Consider the following 13,827-nt stretch of genomic DNA (forward strand, 5'->3'; position numbering starts at 1 on the left):
ATCACCTCTTTATATACGTCATCACCTCTTTATATACGTCATCACTTCTTTATATACGTCATCACCTCTTTATATACGTTCTTTATATACGTCATCACCTCTTTATATACGTCATCACCTCTTTATGTACGTCATCACCTCTTTATATACGTCATCACTTCTTTATGTACGTCATCACTTCTTTATGTACGTCATCACCTCTTTATATACGTCATCACCTCTTTATATACGTCATCACCTCTTTATATACGTCATCACCTCTTTATGTACGTCATCACCTCTTTATATACGTCATCACCTCTTTATATACGTCATCACCTCTTTATATACGTCATCACCTCTTTGTATACGTCAAAACCTCTTTATATACGTCATCACTTCTTTATGTACGTCATCACCTCTTTATATACGTCATCACCTTTTTATGTACTTCATCACCTCTTTGTGTACGTCATCACTCCTCTTTATATACGTCATCACCTCTTTATGTACGTCATCACCTCTTTATGTACGTCATCACTCCTCTTTATATACGTCATCACCTCTTTATATACGTCATCACCTCTTTATATACGTCATCACCTCTTTATATACGTCATCACCTCTTTATATACGTCATCACCTCTTTATATACGTCATCACCTCTTTATATACGTCATCACCTCTTTGTATACGTCATCACCTCTTTATATATACGTCATCACCTCTTTATATACGTCATCACTTCTTTATATACGTCATCACCTCTTTATATACGTCATCACCTCTTTATATACGTCATCACCTCTTTATATACGTCATCACTTCTTTATATACGTCATCACCTCTTTATATACGTCATCACCTCTTTATATACGTCATCACCTCTTTATATACGTCATCACTTCTTTATATACGTCATCACCTCTTTATATACGTCATCACTTCTTTATATACGTCATCACCTCTTTATATACGTCATCACCTCTTTATATACGTCATCACCTCTTTATATACGTCATCACTTCTTTATATACGTCATCACCTCTTTATATACGTCATCACCTCTTTATATACGTCATCACCTCTTTATATACGTCATCACCTCTTTATATACGTCATCACTTCTTTATATACGTCATCACCTCTTTATATACGTTCTTTATATACGTCATCACCTCTTTATATACGTCATCACCTCTTTATGTACGTCATCACCTCTTTATATACGTCATCACTTCTTTATGTACGTCATCACTCCTCTTTATATACGTCATCACCTCTTTATGTACGTCATCACCTCTTTATGTACGTCATCACCTCTTTATATACGTCATCACCTCTTTATGTACGTCATCACCTCTTTATATACGTCATCACCTCTTTATGTACGTCATCACCTCTTTATATACGTCATCACCTCTTTATATACGTCATCACCTCTTTATATACGTCATCACCTCTTTATATACGTCATCACCTCTTTATGTACGTCATCACCTCTTTATGTACGTCATCACCTCTTTATATACGTCATCACCTCTTTATATACGTCATCACCTCTTTATGTACGTCATCACCTCTTTATGTACGTCATCACCTCTTTATATACGTCATCACCTCTTTATATACGTCGTCACCTCTTTATATACGTCATCACCTCTTTATATACGTTGTCATTTGGCTCGTAAACATGACCTTTCTGCTGGCCGCCTACCACTTTTGTGTTTCTAGGGTAAAGAAAGCATGTCATGTTTAATGGCAGCATGATTCGCCTAGCTCCAGCAGACTGTGACAGTGTAAGCAGAAACTGTGCTGTGCGTTCACTAGGGTTGACCCGAGTATAGGAAAAACTCTTATAGTGTATTAGTATTCTTCCTGGTCAGGTCATGTGGTCAGGATAAACTCTGGATCACAACCAGGGGACCTTCTGGCCAATTTCCAGACTGTCTCTGCCTTCTCCAATCCAACAAGCCCCCCTCACAAACAAACCAGCTAAAAGATATCTTACATTCATTTCTCCTCCCTTTGTCATTTGACACGCCGACAGAGGAGGCGACGCCTAATCAAGATAATGTATCTCTGTCTACCTACATGTGACCTTCTGTGCTTCGGCTACACTTTTACCTTAACACAGCACAACACGGCCGACGGAGAATGGTTTGAATCTGTTTTAGTTTCCTCCCAACGACCGCGTTCATCATGCTGTTGTCTGTCTGCCCCCCGTTCCCACAGAATTCCTTTTGAATCGGGCCAGCGAGAGGACAACATAATTATGTCCATTCTAATTGAGTCTTCAAGGAAGGAACATAAAATGGATCATATTGTATTGATTTTTACCCAGCCATAATTGTGTTTCACTGGGAGGACAAAGAATAGCAGATTAAACAACGTTCTTTAATGACGGTCATGTTGTGTAGAAGATGGGGGGGGGGGGGGGGGATTATCACTATAGAAGAACATTGTCATTGAGAGGTGATTAACAATAACTATACTTACAAATGACTGCAGGGCACCGCTGGCTGGGTAAATGAATGACCTGTCATTGTGAGTGATTGTTATTGGAGAAATCCCTCACTATTCAGGGGCTGCGGTGAACAAACAACCGAGGAAACATGGCAACGCAGTGGGAACAGGAATAGTAATAATTAGGAGTGTGTGTGTGTGTGTGTGTGTGTGTTTTCTGTACATTCAAATGAGACGTCAGGGAGCTGGTTTGACTTTATTTATCTTGGTTCAGAATCTCAGGGGGGGATTTTATGAATATGTTTGAAGCAAAAATGCATTACATTTGCTGGTGCCTGACAACAGAGGTGCTGAGTAGTGAATATTGTCATTTCTATTTTAGTCAGCGATTGACAAAACAGCAATAACTTATTGAAAGCATGTGAGCGATGAACTACAGACGTAGGATCTTAATTCGAGCTAGTCAGTTTGCTACAGCAGGAAAATAACGTTTTGACATATTTTTTTGTTAGAGCAAATCAAGTCTGACATTATAAAGTGGGAAAAGTATCAACTGTATATCCCTTTTAAACCTCAAATACATTACACATTTGCATTTTTTGAGCAACAAAAGAGTGATCAAATTAAGATCCTACATCTGTATGAGGATGCATCAGTATCCATGTGGCTTGTGATAGCGGTACAGTAATTGGCTGCATTATGTTGCAGTGTCACACCTCTCTCCATGTTTTAAATGAGTATGGTAAATCAGAAGCCACACTACTGGCCCTGGAACTTTGGACCTTTCCCAACACCCCCTACAACACGGTCTTCCAGTCCCCTCTCTGAAATGAAACGTATGAGGGAATGAGAGGGAATGATTAATTTGTCCAATTCCTCTCTAAACGTTGATAATCCTGCTTTTGTTTCTGTACGTGATGACATTTCTAATTCCTCTCAGGGAAGAATGCAGTGTGGCTAATATCGTTTAGCTGTCTGACGGCATGAGAGAGAGAGAGAGAGAGAGAGAGAGAAAATACTGTAGTTGAGAGTGCCTTCATGAGTGGCTATGTAAGGCTATATGTATGTCTGTCAGGGGGAGGCTCATCTCATACTACTGTCTAATCAACTGGCACACAGCTGCACTCCAGGGACAGATCTACGGACGGACGGACGGATGGACGGACAGACAGGCGGTCAGACAGACAGACAGACAGGCAGGCGGACAGGCAGCCAGACAGATAGACAGACAGGGGGACATATCATATGTAGAAGAGCCCCTCTGTGCCTGCCTTCGTACTGTAATGTACTTTACTGTACTGTACTGTCTTGTCCTGTACTGGAGGCTCATGGTTACTGGTTAGGTTTGGTTACAACTCCCTCTGGTCCTTGCTGCTTGTTGCGAGGGAGGGAGCGGCACCTCAGGCACAGAGAATGCATGTAACCCAGAATTTAATTAGGCAGGGGAAGGTGGAGGGAGTGAGTGAGGGGGAGAGCAAGACATTTTTTAAATGTTATTTTGTTGATGTTGTTTCTTCTCACCTTTGTTTATTGTTCATTTCACTTGTTTTGGCATTGTAAAGATATGTTTCCCTTGCCAATAAAGCCCCCTTTGAATTTAATTGAGAGGAGGATTCAGAAGGAGGTAGAAAGGTGGAGGGGGAGATGTATCAGCCTGTGTGTTTCAAGCTCCCCCTGCTCTTTGTCACTGTGCAGTAGAAAGAAATCACTTAATAAGGGGAAGTTGATGAGAGCTTGAAGAGTACAGACTTCAAAAATGTATCCATTACGACTGCATGCACACCATGGCAGGTCTTCCCAGGGCTCCATCCCATCCCAGCGTTCACAGGCATCTCATTTCAAATGGCTTTTTGGGGAGTCGGGCGTTTTACTAAATATCCAATATGAATGACGCTCTACTGTGGCCCCTGCAGCACTGCTAATGTTTCCTCTTAGTCTCTTCTTTGTGTCCGAGGCACTATAAATCTCCACACTGTGTGTGCACTGATGAGGTCTCTGAGCGGTGAGCACTTCCTGTATGTGCTGCTGGGCTCCGGTCTTTATTGTGTATGTGCAATGCATGATTCCCTTATGCCAGACATTTCTACCAGACTTAGAGATGAGGGTTAAGCTCTAGCTGCTGATAAAATCCCTCACACCGTCTAATTAGCCCGGAGTGATCGGGGCTCGGAGGTTTAAACAGTCCTTCTGCTCTGCTCTCTGACTGACCAGACAGACAGTCTCCTGCTGGCTGGTTGGCCGGCTGATTGGGTGAGACAGACACCACCTGCCACACCGCTCCTCCTGGTGGAGAGTACTTGTCGTGACCCACATATTTTCGGCAGGGCCAGAGACTCCTTGAGAGTGGAGAGAGTGGAGGGCTGTGGTTCACTGTTGTGCTGCTCCACAGGTCAGACAGATGCCATGGTGGCCATTTGAAGGGGGTCAAGAGCAGGTAGTCAGACTCGGGGTACCATGCCTTGAGCTGAGACTGCTCAGTCAGACTCTGGCTCTTGCCCGGCACGTCTTTTATCCTTCATGTCTGTCTGTCCATCTGGAGAACGCAAATAAGGACAGTAAAAGAGGTAATTACCGGGGCAGCAGCTCTGCAGCCACTCTCTCTGTCACACACACACACACACACACACACACACACACACACACACACACACACACACACACACATTGGAATAGGTGAATGGAATGGCAGTCTTGTCTATGGACCAATCCAACTAGAGAGATTAGTTCTATAGCAGACAACTGCAAGGAACATTACGTTTGATAAGAGTACAATAGATATTGAATCACTGTTGTCGCTGTTTCACTGAAATGTTTTGAAATGAGAATCTGAGATCTGTATGTAAAACATTTGACAGATGTTCTTACATCCAGAATGTGGACTTTATTTAACTAGGCAAATCAGTTAGGAACAAATTCTTATTTACAATGACTGCCTACCAGGGAAGAGTGGGTTAACTGCCATGTTCAGGGGAAGAATGAGATACTTGTACCTTGTCAACTCCGGAGATTTGATCCAGCAACCTTTTGGTTACTGACCCAACGCTCTAACCACTAGGATACCTGCCACCCCATTTTAAGATTGCTAGGTGAGACAACCACATATCACAGTCAAATATAAATAATATGAACGTTCCATTCCAGCAAAACAATGGATTTACAGAGTTTTGCCAAAAAAAAAAAAAATTTCAAACACATCTAAAATCTATGAATGAAACGTCTGAGAACAGTGATATTTTACACACACATGAAGGTAGCCAGAAGCAATCATTTCTGATGACAAAACACAAATGTGAAAAATTTGTGCATATAGCGTTTTGGAAATAAAGTCTTCAAATATTGATCATGTCACCCTGTGCCGGCGAGGGGAGGGGGGTGCACTTGTCCCAGTTAATATTGTATGGGCTTTTAAAATGGCACAGAAAAAGCTTTGGGTACAAGATGAGTGCTGTGATGTCCTTAATGCCTGACTAGCTCTAGGATGGCTTTTGTTCTTTTTATTTCTGTCAGTCCATCTAATGTTTACCTAAAGTGGAACATATCGTGATTTTACTCAAATATGTTTCCCTATAGAATCACAGGTCATTCTACCAGAAGACTAAAGCCCCTTTATTAATTTTTCTCTCGCCTTTACCAATCTCCTTCCCTCTCTCCCTCCCTCCAGTCCTGCGGATACTCATCGGTAGCTATGCGAATGTATTAACAGGTGAAACAGTGACAGCACCGTCAGCACTTCTCTGTGCCTTTTGAGTGGAGAGATGGAGTCCTCTTTACAAGACCTTGAGTACAAATAATGTTAACTGGACCCTGAATGAAAGGACACTATTTCCCAAGGTCTCTGTAAAAGTTGACTATGTCCTGACTACCCAACTAGTTACATCCCTTGACTGGGGCCCGGGGGCTCGGGGTGGACCAGAAACTACATTTAAAAGCCTTTTATCATGCATTCAGCATTCACTCTGCCCCGTTGCTCTCCCTCACGTAATGGCTGAGCTGGGCAGGGCTGGTTCTTTTTAGTGTGTGTGTGTGTCATCGTCTCAGCCTCTCTGACAGAGGAAACCACCAGCCTTGGGGCCAGAAGAGGGGCCCCAGGTGCAGGATAGGGCTGGGCGATCCCACCGTCACTCTGTCCCTCAGTCATTGGCCTTCACATTGTGTGTAATCAAACAGGCCTTTAAAGAGTTGTAGGTTGATTGGTCGCCAGTGAAACGCTGAGGACATACATCATGTTATAGAGCTGGATCTCTGGGGACTGGGTGGTGAAGTCCTTCATTCACAGAGCAGGCTTCTTTCATAAGACCAGCCAGGGGAGAGGAGTGATGGCTGTAGAGGACGAGAGGGCAATAGGGGAAACCACAGGCCAGAACAATCCCTTCCCCAACAAGAGCTTTTTCCTGTCAACCACCAGAGTTTTTTTTGTTGTTGATGAATATACTTGTATTACGTTTTCACAATTATTCCTGCACAGTAACATAATATACAGCTGGACAGTAATTCATACCACAGGAATGTTTCTGTTCTTGCCCACCCACACACTGTTGACCCCAACCCTTCACCCAATTTCCCATCTACCCTCTCCCCCACCCGGACCCCCACCCATCTCTTCCCTATGGCTGGGAAAAGAGCAGACAGGTCATGAACATACTGTACATAATAACAAAAGAGCTTTCTGTCCTCCCTTCATCACGCCAGGAAGCAGAGAGCTCTTTGAATGGAGTTAACTCAACCAGCCCAGTTTTCTCCACAGTAAATAGGCCATTACTCAGCAGAGATGTTAAGTGGGCTGTGAGTTGCACTCCATTATACAAGAGCAGTTCAAACCAAGGACGTCATACGTACACTATATGAATACAGTAATATTTATGATACATATAATGTCTATGTTTCAGAGTTATTGCAACAGAAACGTTGTCCAGTGTAAATGCTGCACATGCCAAGACAAATGTGTCATATGCAGCAAATGATGTCTGTGGTTCAACCTCATGGCAATAGAATGTAAACGTGCTGGTCCAGACTGGTAATGTGCCAGACTGCCAGGAGACTGAAGTGAAGCCGAGCTGAGGGAATGTCAGGGTGATGGTAGCATCCTGACGTGCCCAACGCCCGGGATGTCAGAGCCCGGAGTAGCAGCTGCAGCGCGGTACGGGTGGGGAGGAGAGGAGCAGCACTGCCCTTCTGCACACCTGCCCGTCTGTTCTGCCCTAGTTAAAGAGGGGCAGAAGAAACGTTCTGGGGGAGGTATGCCATCCCTGTAGCTCCCAGGGGATTGGCCTTGTCAATGAGAGGCTAGCTGGGAGGATGTCACAGTGCTCGCCCCCCTCGCTTCCCTTCCACTCGCCCTCCCTGACCAGGGACCACTGCTGCACGAGTCCACAGCCTGAACACAGCAGAACTGGCCTCTTATTCGGCCAGGGATCAAAATGCAAAGAAGAGCTTGACTGTTTCTATGTGTGCCTGTCTGTGTGGCTACATCAGGCACAGTGCACATGCAGTACTGTAGCAATGAGTGTACCAGTCTGCCACAGGCATGGTCAGTGTTCTGAATCCACCCCCTCATAGTGTTGACTTGTACAACACTTTGAGAACGCTGTTAGGTGAGGTCTAGTTTAAAGTTTCTGTGCCGCTGCTTCTGGAGTGCACATGCTGCACATGTGGGGCCGATGGAACTTTCCAGAAGAAGACAGCTTGGAGCTATGCGTTAACAAATGCTGAATATAGTAAGCCTACTCTGATAAGACAGAGATATAGGCCACTGACTTCAGTGTGCGTGTTAGTGCCACTCAGGCCTTGCACTGCACACAGCACACCACCCTCTGGTGCAAACGTCACAATCTGAGTGGCTGTTTGTGTGTGTGTGTGTGTGTGTATGTGTGTGTGTGTGTGTGCATAGCTGAGGTTTGCATGCAGAGCAGCGCTGCTCATAAAGCACCAGGACGTGGTGAGTCGTTATCGCCTGACTACCTGCCATTTTCCATTTGACGGTTTCACCCACAACCTCCTTTATTCACCTCCGTCTGTGAACGATTAGGGACGGCTCTAAGACATTGTGCCCCCATGTGCTACAGGAGACAGGCAACTTCCAGTATCTGCTTCTGCGTACTGAGAGTGAAGGAAGGGAGGGAGAAGAGGAGTGTGTGAGCAGTGTAGTGTGCTTCTTGTTTGCCTGTGTAGAGGCCTGCAGCTGCTGCTGTGTTTTGCATGCCATGGAAGCATTGAGGAGATTTGCATTACTGGTTTGATTAAGTCAGCGCGATCGTTGGGTTGGGTTGGGTGGAGTGCAGCTGGACCCTGGTGAGACCAGGGCAGGGGAATCATGAGACTGGGCCTGTCCAGGGAGGGTCTGCCTGAACGCATCCAAGCACAACATCATCAACGTTAACGGTCCTCAACATGATCCTTGCCTGGGGAGGTGCGTGCACACACACGCACGCACACACACACACACACGCACACCCACACGCGCACACACACGCACACACACACACGCACACACACGCGCACACACACGCACACAGCTAAAGATGCAGGACGAATTGAAATAGTATGGTCCAAAGCCGACTGTTATAAAAATCCACACTTCCATGACATCAAACGTGGCACAGCATCAACCATGGAAAAAACAACATTGCGGCCGGCATAGACTTGACCATTTTCCCCATGATTGGTTGTTGTGTCATATTCATTTCATGCTGAGATGATACTAATATTTGATACTAATATTCCAAGGGTGGAGATTGAATATGCAGGGGAGGGCGGGGTGCTGCTGTAACTTTTAGAAAGGACCTTGTGGGAGTGGAAGGTTCTGTGACCTGAGTATTAGGAGCAATGGGGGCCAGCGGTCCTGTGCGGTCCAGTGGTCCAGCGGTCCAGCGGTCCAGTGTGGTCCAGTGCGGTCCAGTGCGGTCCAGTGCGGTCCAGCGGTCCAGTGCGGTCCAGTGGTCCAGCGTGGTCTAGGTGTCAATATGATGATGTGTTTCCTCCCAAGGCTGATTTCAGCTCAATTTGAGTCGCGGTTCAAAGTATTTTTTTCAGTAGCCTGGCTGGCATGCTGCAATGGCCCCTCTGCTTTAAAGCCTAATGGGGCTGATATACTCATGCCAGTAGAGTGCTTCTCTCTGTGTGTGTGTGTGTGTGTGTGTGTGTGTGTGTGTGTGTGTGTGTGTGTGTTTGTGTGTGTGTGTGTGTCCCATTTTAGTGCTAATTACAGAGCAAAGACCTCTATCTCTCTCTGGGGGGGAAACGAAAGCTGTACATCAATGGGGGAGGGGTGTCAAATCTGTGTGCATGCAATAACAGCTTATCTCCTGCAGCGGAAAGTTACAAAGTAGTTTTCTATAAGCTTGGCTATTTGCTGGATGCATTTCATACTGGAGGGGGTGTAGAAAAGCAGCCTGTCAGCCAGAACCATAGAATCTATTTTGTGTGTGCGTGTGCGTGTGTGTGTGTGTGTGTGTGTGTGTGTGTGTGTGATCCTATGCATAAAGTTCCTAGCCTCCTACCTCTCTAAAGTGAAACTCCAGGCAGTTTGAAGAGGGAGTATTGTGCTGACTGACCCTAGTTCCTGGCCCATAACTCGAGCTCCCTCTCTCCGCTCAGCACACGGTGTCCTGCCCAGTGCTATCTTCTCCAAGCAGGCGCCTCAACGGTGCTTTGGTAACCCACGATAGATGGCCCAGCTCATTGTGTTGAAGGTGTCTTTGTGTGTGGAATGTAGCCCCTCCTTCTCAGACACTGTGTTCCACCTCTGCCCCCCGAGACCCCAGTAACCACCATTTGTGTTTACTGAGCCCTCTCCAGTGAATGTGATATTCGCTTGAGAGGCTACTGCTCTCTGTCTCGCTCTCTGTCTCGCTCTCTGTCTCGCTCTCTGTCTCGCTGTTTCTTGCTCTCCCTGTCTTCCCTTTTCTCTCTCTCTCCCTACTCTCTTGGTCACCCTTTCCCTCTCTCTCTCTCTCATTTGTACTGTCTTGTCTCTCTCTTTTGATAGTGAGATATCCCCTGTGTAAGTCTGCCACTGTGAAACAGCCGCGTCCCAGCTGTTTCTCACAGTGTTAAACCTGCCATCTCTTTCACACATAGACAAGGGAGGCGGGTCTGTGAGGAGAGGAGTCTGAGGCCCATGTGGAAAATGTGATCCGATTCCCCCAGCCGTTGCCCCCCCAAAAGACACCCCCACTCCCCCCTCACCCCAGTCCCATAAAGCCCTGCTCTTTTCCACATGATCTGTTCTCCGGGCCTGTCCAACAGGCTCCAGGCCAGGCGTTACGTCTCTGTCTCTCTCCCAGGCTTCTGCTGTGCTGCCTGGAGCCCGCGCTCCTCTGCTCCTCTCCACACGCCTCGTTGTCATGACCACCGCAGGCAGGAAACGCTGGGAACTCGGCAAGGGGCTCTCGGAGCAAACTGGGGACAGAAATGTTCCAGGATCAGCCTAAAGCTCAGAGAATTGCTCTCGCACCATTAAAATGTATCGCTAATCATGTTTTATGATGAAGTAGAGCGTATCTAGTTTGTGTGTGCACGTGTGTGTGCACGTGCGTGAGTGTGCGTGTGTGTGTGACAGCATCTCCAGTTCACTCTCTAGTTCACTCTGAAGTCAAAGTGCGAGGACCTGCCTCGGGGACCGAGGCAGTCTGCCTAGTAATTTTAAAGGCTCATCAGAGACTTCAGCTCAGTGGACTGCACTATAACCTAACTGGTATAATGTAACAGAGCTCAGGGTGGGTCCACTGTAAAATTTATAATTTTCTAAGTAGTTTGTCAGTTGTTACACTCTTATAACCGAGACCGTGTTTTTCTTCCTGTTCAGTGTTCAATCAGACCCAGTTATTTATCGGTGGCCCTCGTGAGGTGGACCCTTGGCCCCTGTGTTGCGTAAAGGCCCCGGAGTCTAGGAACCGGGCTTTGTCGTTATCAACTAAATATCCACTCGGAGACAAACGAGGGTTGCTCTGACTCTGTGGATATTTACGTTGATTTTATCTTTCATGGCGGCACAATTGATTGCACATTGGGCCACCGTAACCAAGACCCATCCTCTTCCCCAGATTATCCTCCCCTCCCCCGCCTTTTGTCCCAGAGGCCAGACTTCCCGAGATCAGTCATCCCGATTGGCTCCTGCACGGCTATCAGTCAATTAGCTCTGCCCCCCCCCTCCCCACACAGTTAGCACTGAAATGAAGAGCGTGACTGCCAGTGCCATTTGAAGGACAATCAAAGAAAACAAAGTCCTAGAATCAAACTTTTTTCAAAGCTCCTCTAAACAAGCGAGGAGCTTGTATTAAAGGCACAAAGCTGGTCTGAGATCAGTGTAAAATAACATATCAGAGAATGACAGGCTGATTGATTCATTTATCTTGGGCGGAGTGTTGAAATAATGCTGCTGGCGTTGTAGTCTAATTAAATAATGTTTGTTTAGGGGGTGTTTTTAATAGAGCTGCCTGGTTGTCTTATGTTTCGGTAGGGTTATCTGCTGCTCCTAACACTGAAGTGCCTGAGTCGAGGTCTTCTAGCTTCCATTACATTGGTCTGTTCTCCCTGAACACATATTGGGTGGGAAAAGAAAGTGAATGTCACTCATTAGTTTGCTGCTTCCAAACGAGATATTTAACTAAAGCTAATGTTACATCGACAAATGTTCGTTCGACAAGGGACGGGATTCAATCCAAAACGAAAGACTTTCAAATGCAATTTCCCAGACGGGTCTCAGAGATCATGTTCAACTCAAGCAGAAATGAACTTCAATGGCAGTGAACGGGCCTTTTGTCTGTGTTGGTTTCAAGCTCATCATGGTCTTTTGCCCGGTTAGAGACAAAGTGTGGTCAATTCCATAGCTCATACATCTGACCCCCCTTGTCACATTTACCTTACAGAAATACTTTGGCCTGGATCTAACAATGCTGTATCTCTCTGTCCTCAGAGCTCCAGAGATCATCCTGGGCCTGCCGTTCTGTGAGGCCATCGACATGTGGTCTCTAGGCTGTGTCATCGCTGAGCTCTTCCTGGGCTGGCCCCTCTACCCAGGGGCCTCCGAGTACGACCAGGTAGGTCTGAGGGTCTGCCCGTGGGGGGGAAGGGGGGGAGGCATAGGTGGGTGACAACCAGGAAGATGATGCCTAAATGAGAGAGAACCTCCAAGACAAGAGCTAGAATAAGTTGTTTCTGAATGCTACTATAAACAGGAAATGTGAAAGATTTCTCAATTCAAAACACCATTTAAATCCATCAAGGTGTGCATTCTACATAAGTAGCATACGAAGAGTCTCTAGTCCACTTCTAGACGAGGACTGATATATCACTACAAGTCATGCTGTAGTAGTTCTGAGTCAGTCAGAGAGGAAGGGAGAGGATCAATGCTTAGTAGCAGAGCTTTGCAAATTAGAGCTTTGGAAATTAGATAATATGTTTCAGGACTGGAGAAAAACAAACTGCTTGGTTTGTTCTGAGAGACAGAGCAATACTTGCTCAAGGCTTTCCCATAGAGCCATAAAAGAGAGAGAGGGAGAGAGAGAGAAGAGGAGGAACAGAGAGAGAGAGATAGGAAATGAGAGGAACAGAGAGATCTGTTGCTCTGGAGCACCGGAGCGCTGCTAATTGGTGCAAGTGGTTCAGTGGCATCTGCTGGAATAAACAGAGGGATCAGGAGCTGCCTGTTTGTCAGGAGGAGACGAGACACTCCTACACACACCACCCACACACACACGTGCACACACACACGTGCACACGCACACACACATGTGCACAACCAAGTAAGTTAGTCTACGCCTGTTGTTTACGAAGCATGTGACAAATACATTTGATTTGAACCACACACACACACACACACACACACAGGCCTCATCAGAACTAAACAAATCATATACATTTTTATTAGTTACATGCTTGGTAAACAACAGGTGTAGACTTGCAGTGAAATGCGTACTCACGGGCCCTTCCCAAAAATGCAGAGAGAAAGAAAATAGAGAGATAATAGAAAATGAAAACACATAATAATAAATACACAATGAGTAATAATAACCTGTCTCTACACACGGGGTACCAGATACAAGCACACCGGCTCAGAGTTACATACAGGAGTTTTTACTGGGTACGTCACATGGTGGAGAAAAGCTCATGACCATAGTGGTGAATCATGGCTAGGGCCAAGAGTTTTTCCTGACGATATGACCTTGCCAGATTGACCCTGCTGTGAAAATGTGCCACAGCTAAGGCCTAACACACTGTGATTTTATCAGTATGGATTATAGTGAATCTGGGTCTGGGCATATTCCCTCTGCAGTGAACATATTTACCAGATGTGATTATTTGAGTGTTATCACCCTAAATATTTGTGCCAGCAATAATTTTCCAAGTCTGACTGACTAACATTTTCAGTCAAACACGTTTGCG

The 13,827-nt window shown here is 45.7% G+C and overlaps 1 protein-coding gene across 10 annotated transcripts in view; it reads left to right on the forward strand.

Moving 5' to 3' along the window:
- The window catches only part of LOC115109578 (homeodomain-interacting protein kinase 2-like), a 103,337-nt gene that overhangs the window by 59,552 nt on the left and 29,958 nt on the right, over positions 1-13,827 (forward strand). For all 10 annotated transcript variants that reach the window (XM_029634608.2, XM_029634612.2, XM_029634613.2 and 7 more), the window contains exon 3: positions 12,359-12,482. In XM_029634608.2, coding sequence (XP_029490468.1) covers positions 12,359-12,482 — 124 coding nt within the window. The remainder of the gene's footprint in view (positions 1-12,358; positions 12,483-13,827) is intronic.

The sequence above is a fragment of the Oncorhynchus nerka genome, linkage group LG25 (genome assembly GCF_034236695.1).
Source record: "Oncorhynchus nerka isolate Pitt River linkage group LG25, Oner_Uvic_2.0, whole genome shotgun sequence".
NCBI lineage: Eukaryota > Metazoa > Chordata > Actinopteri > Salmoniformes > Salmonidae > Oncorhynchus > Oncorhynchus nerka.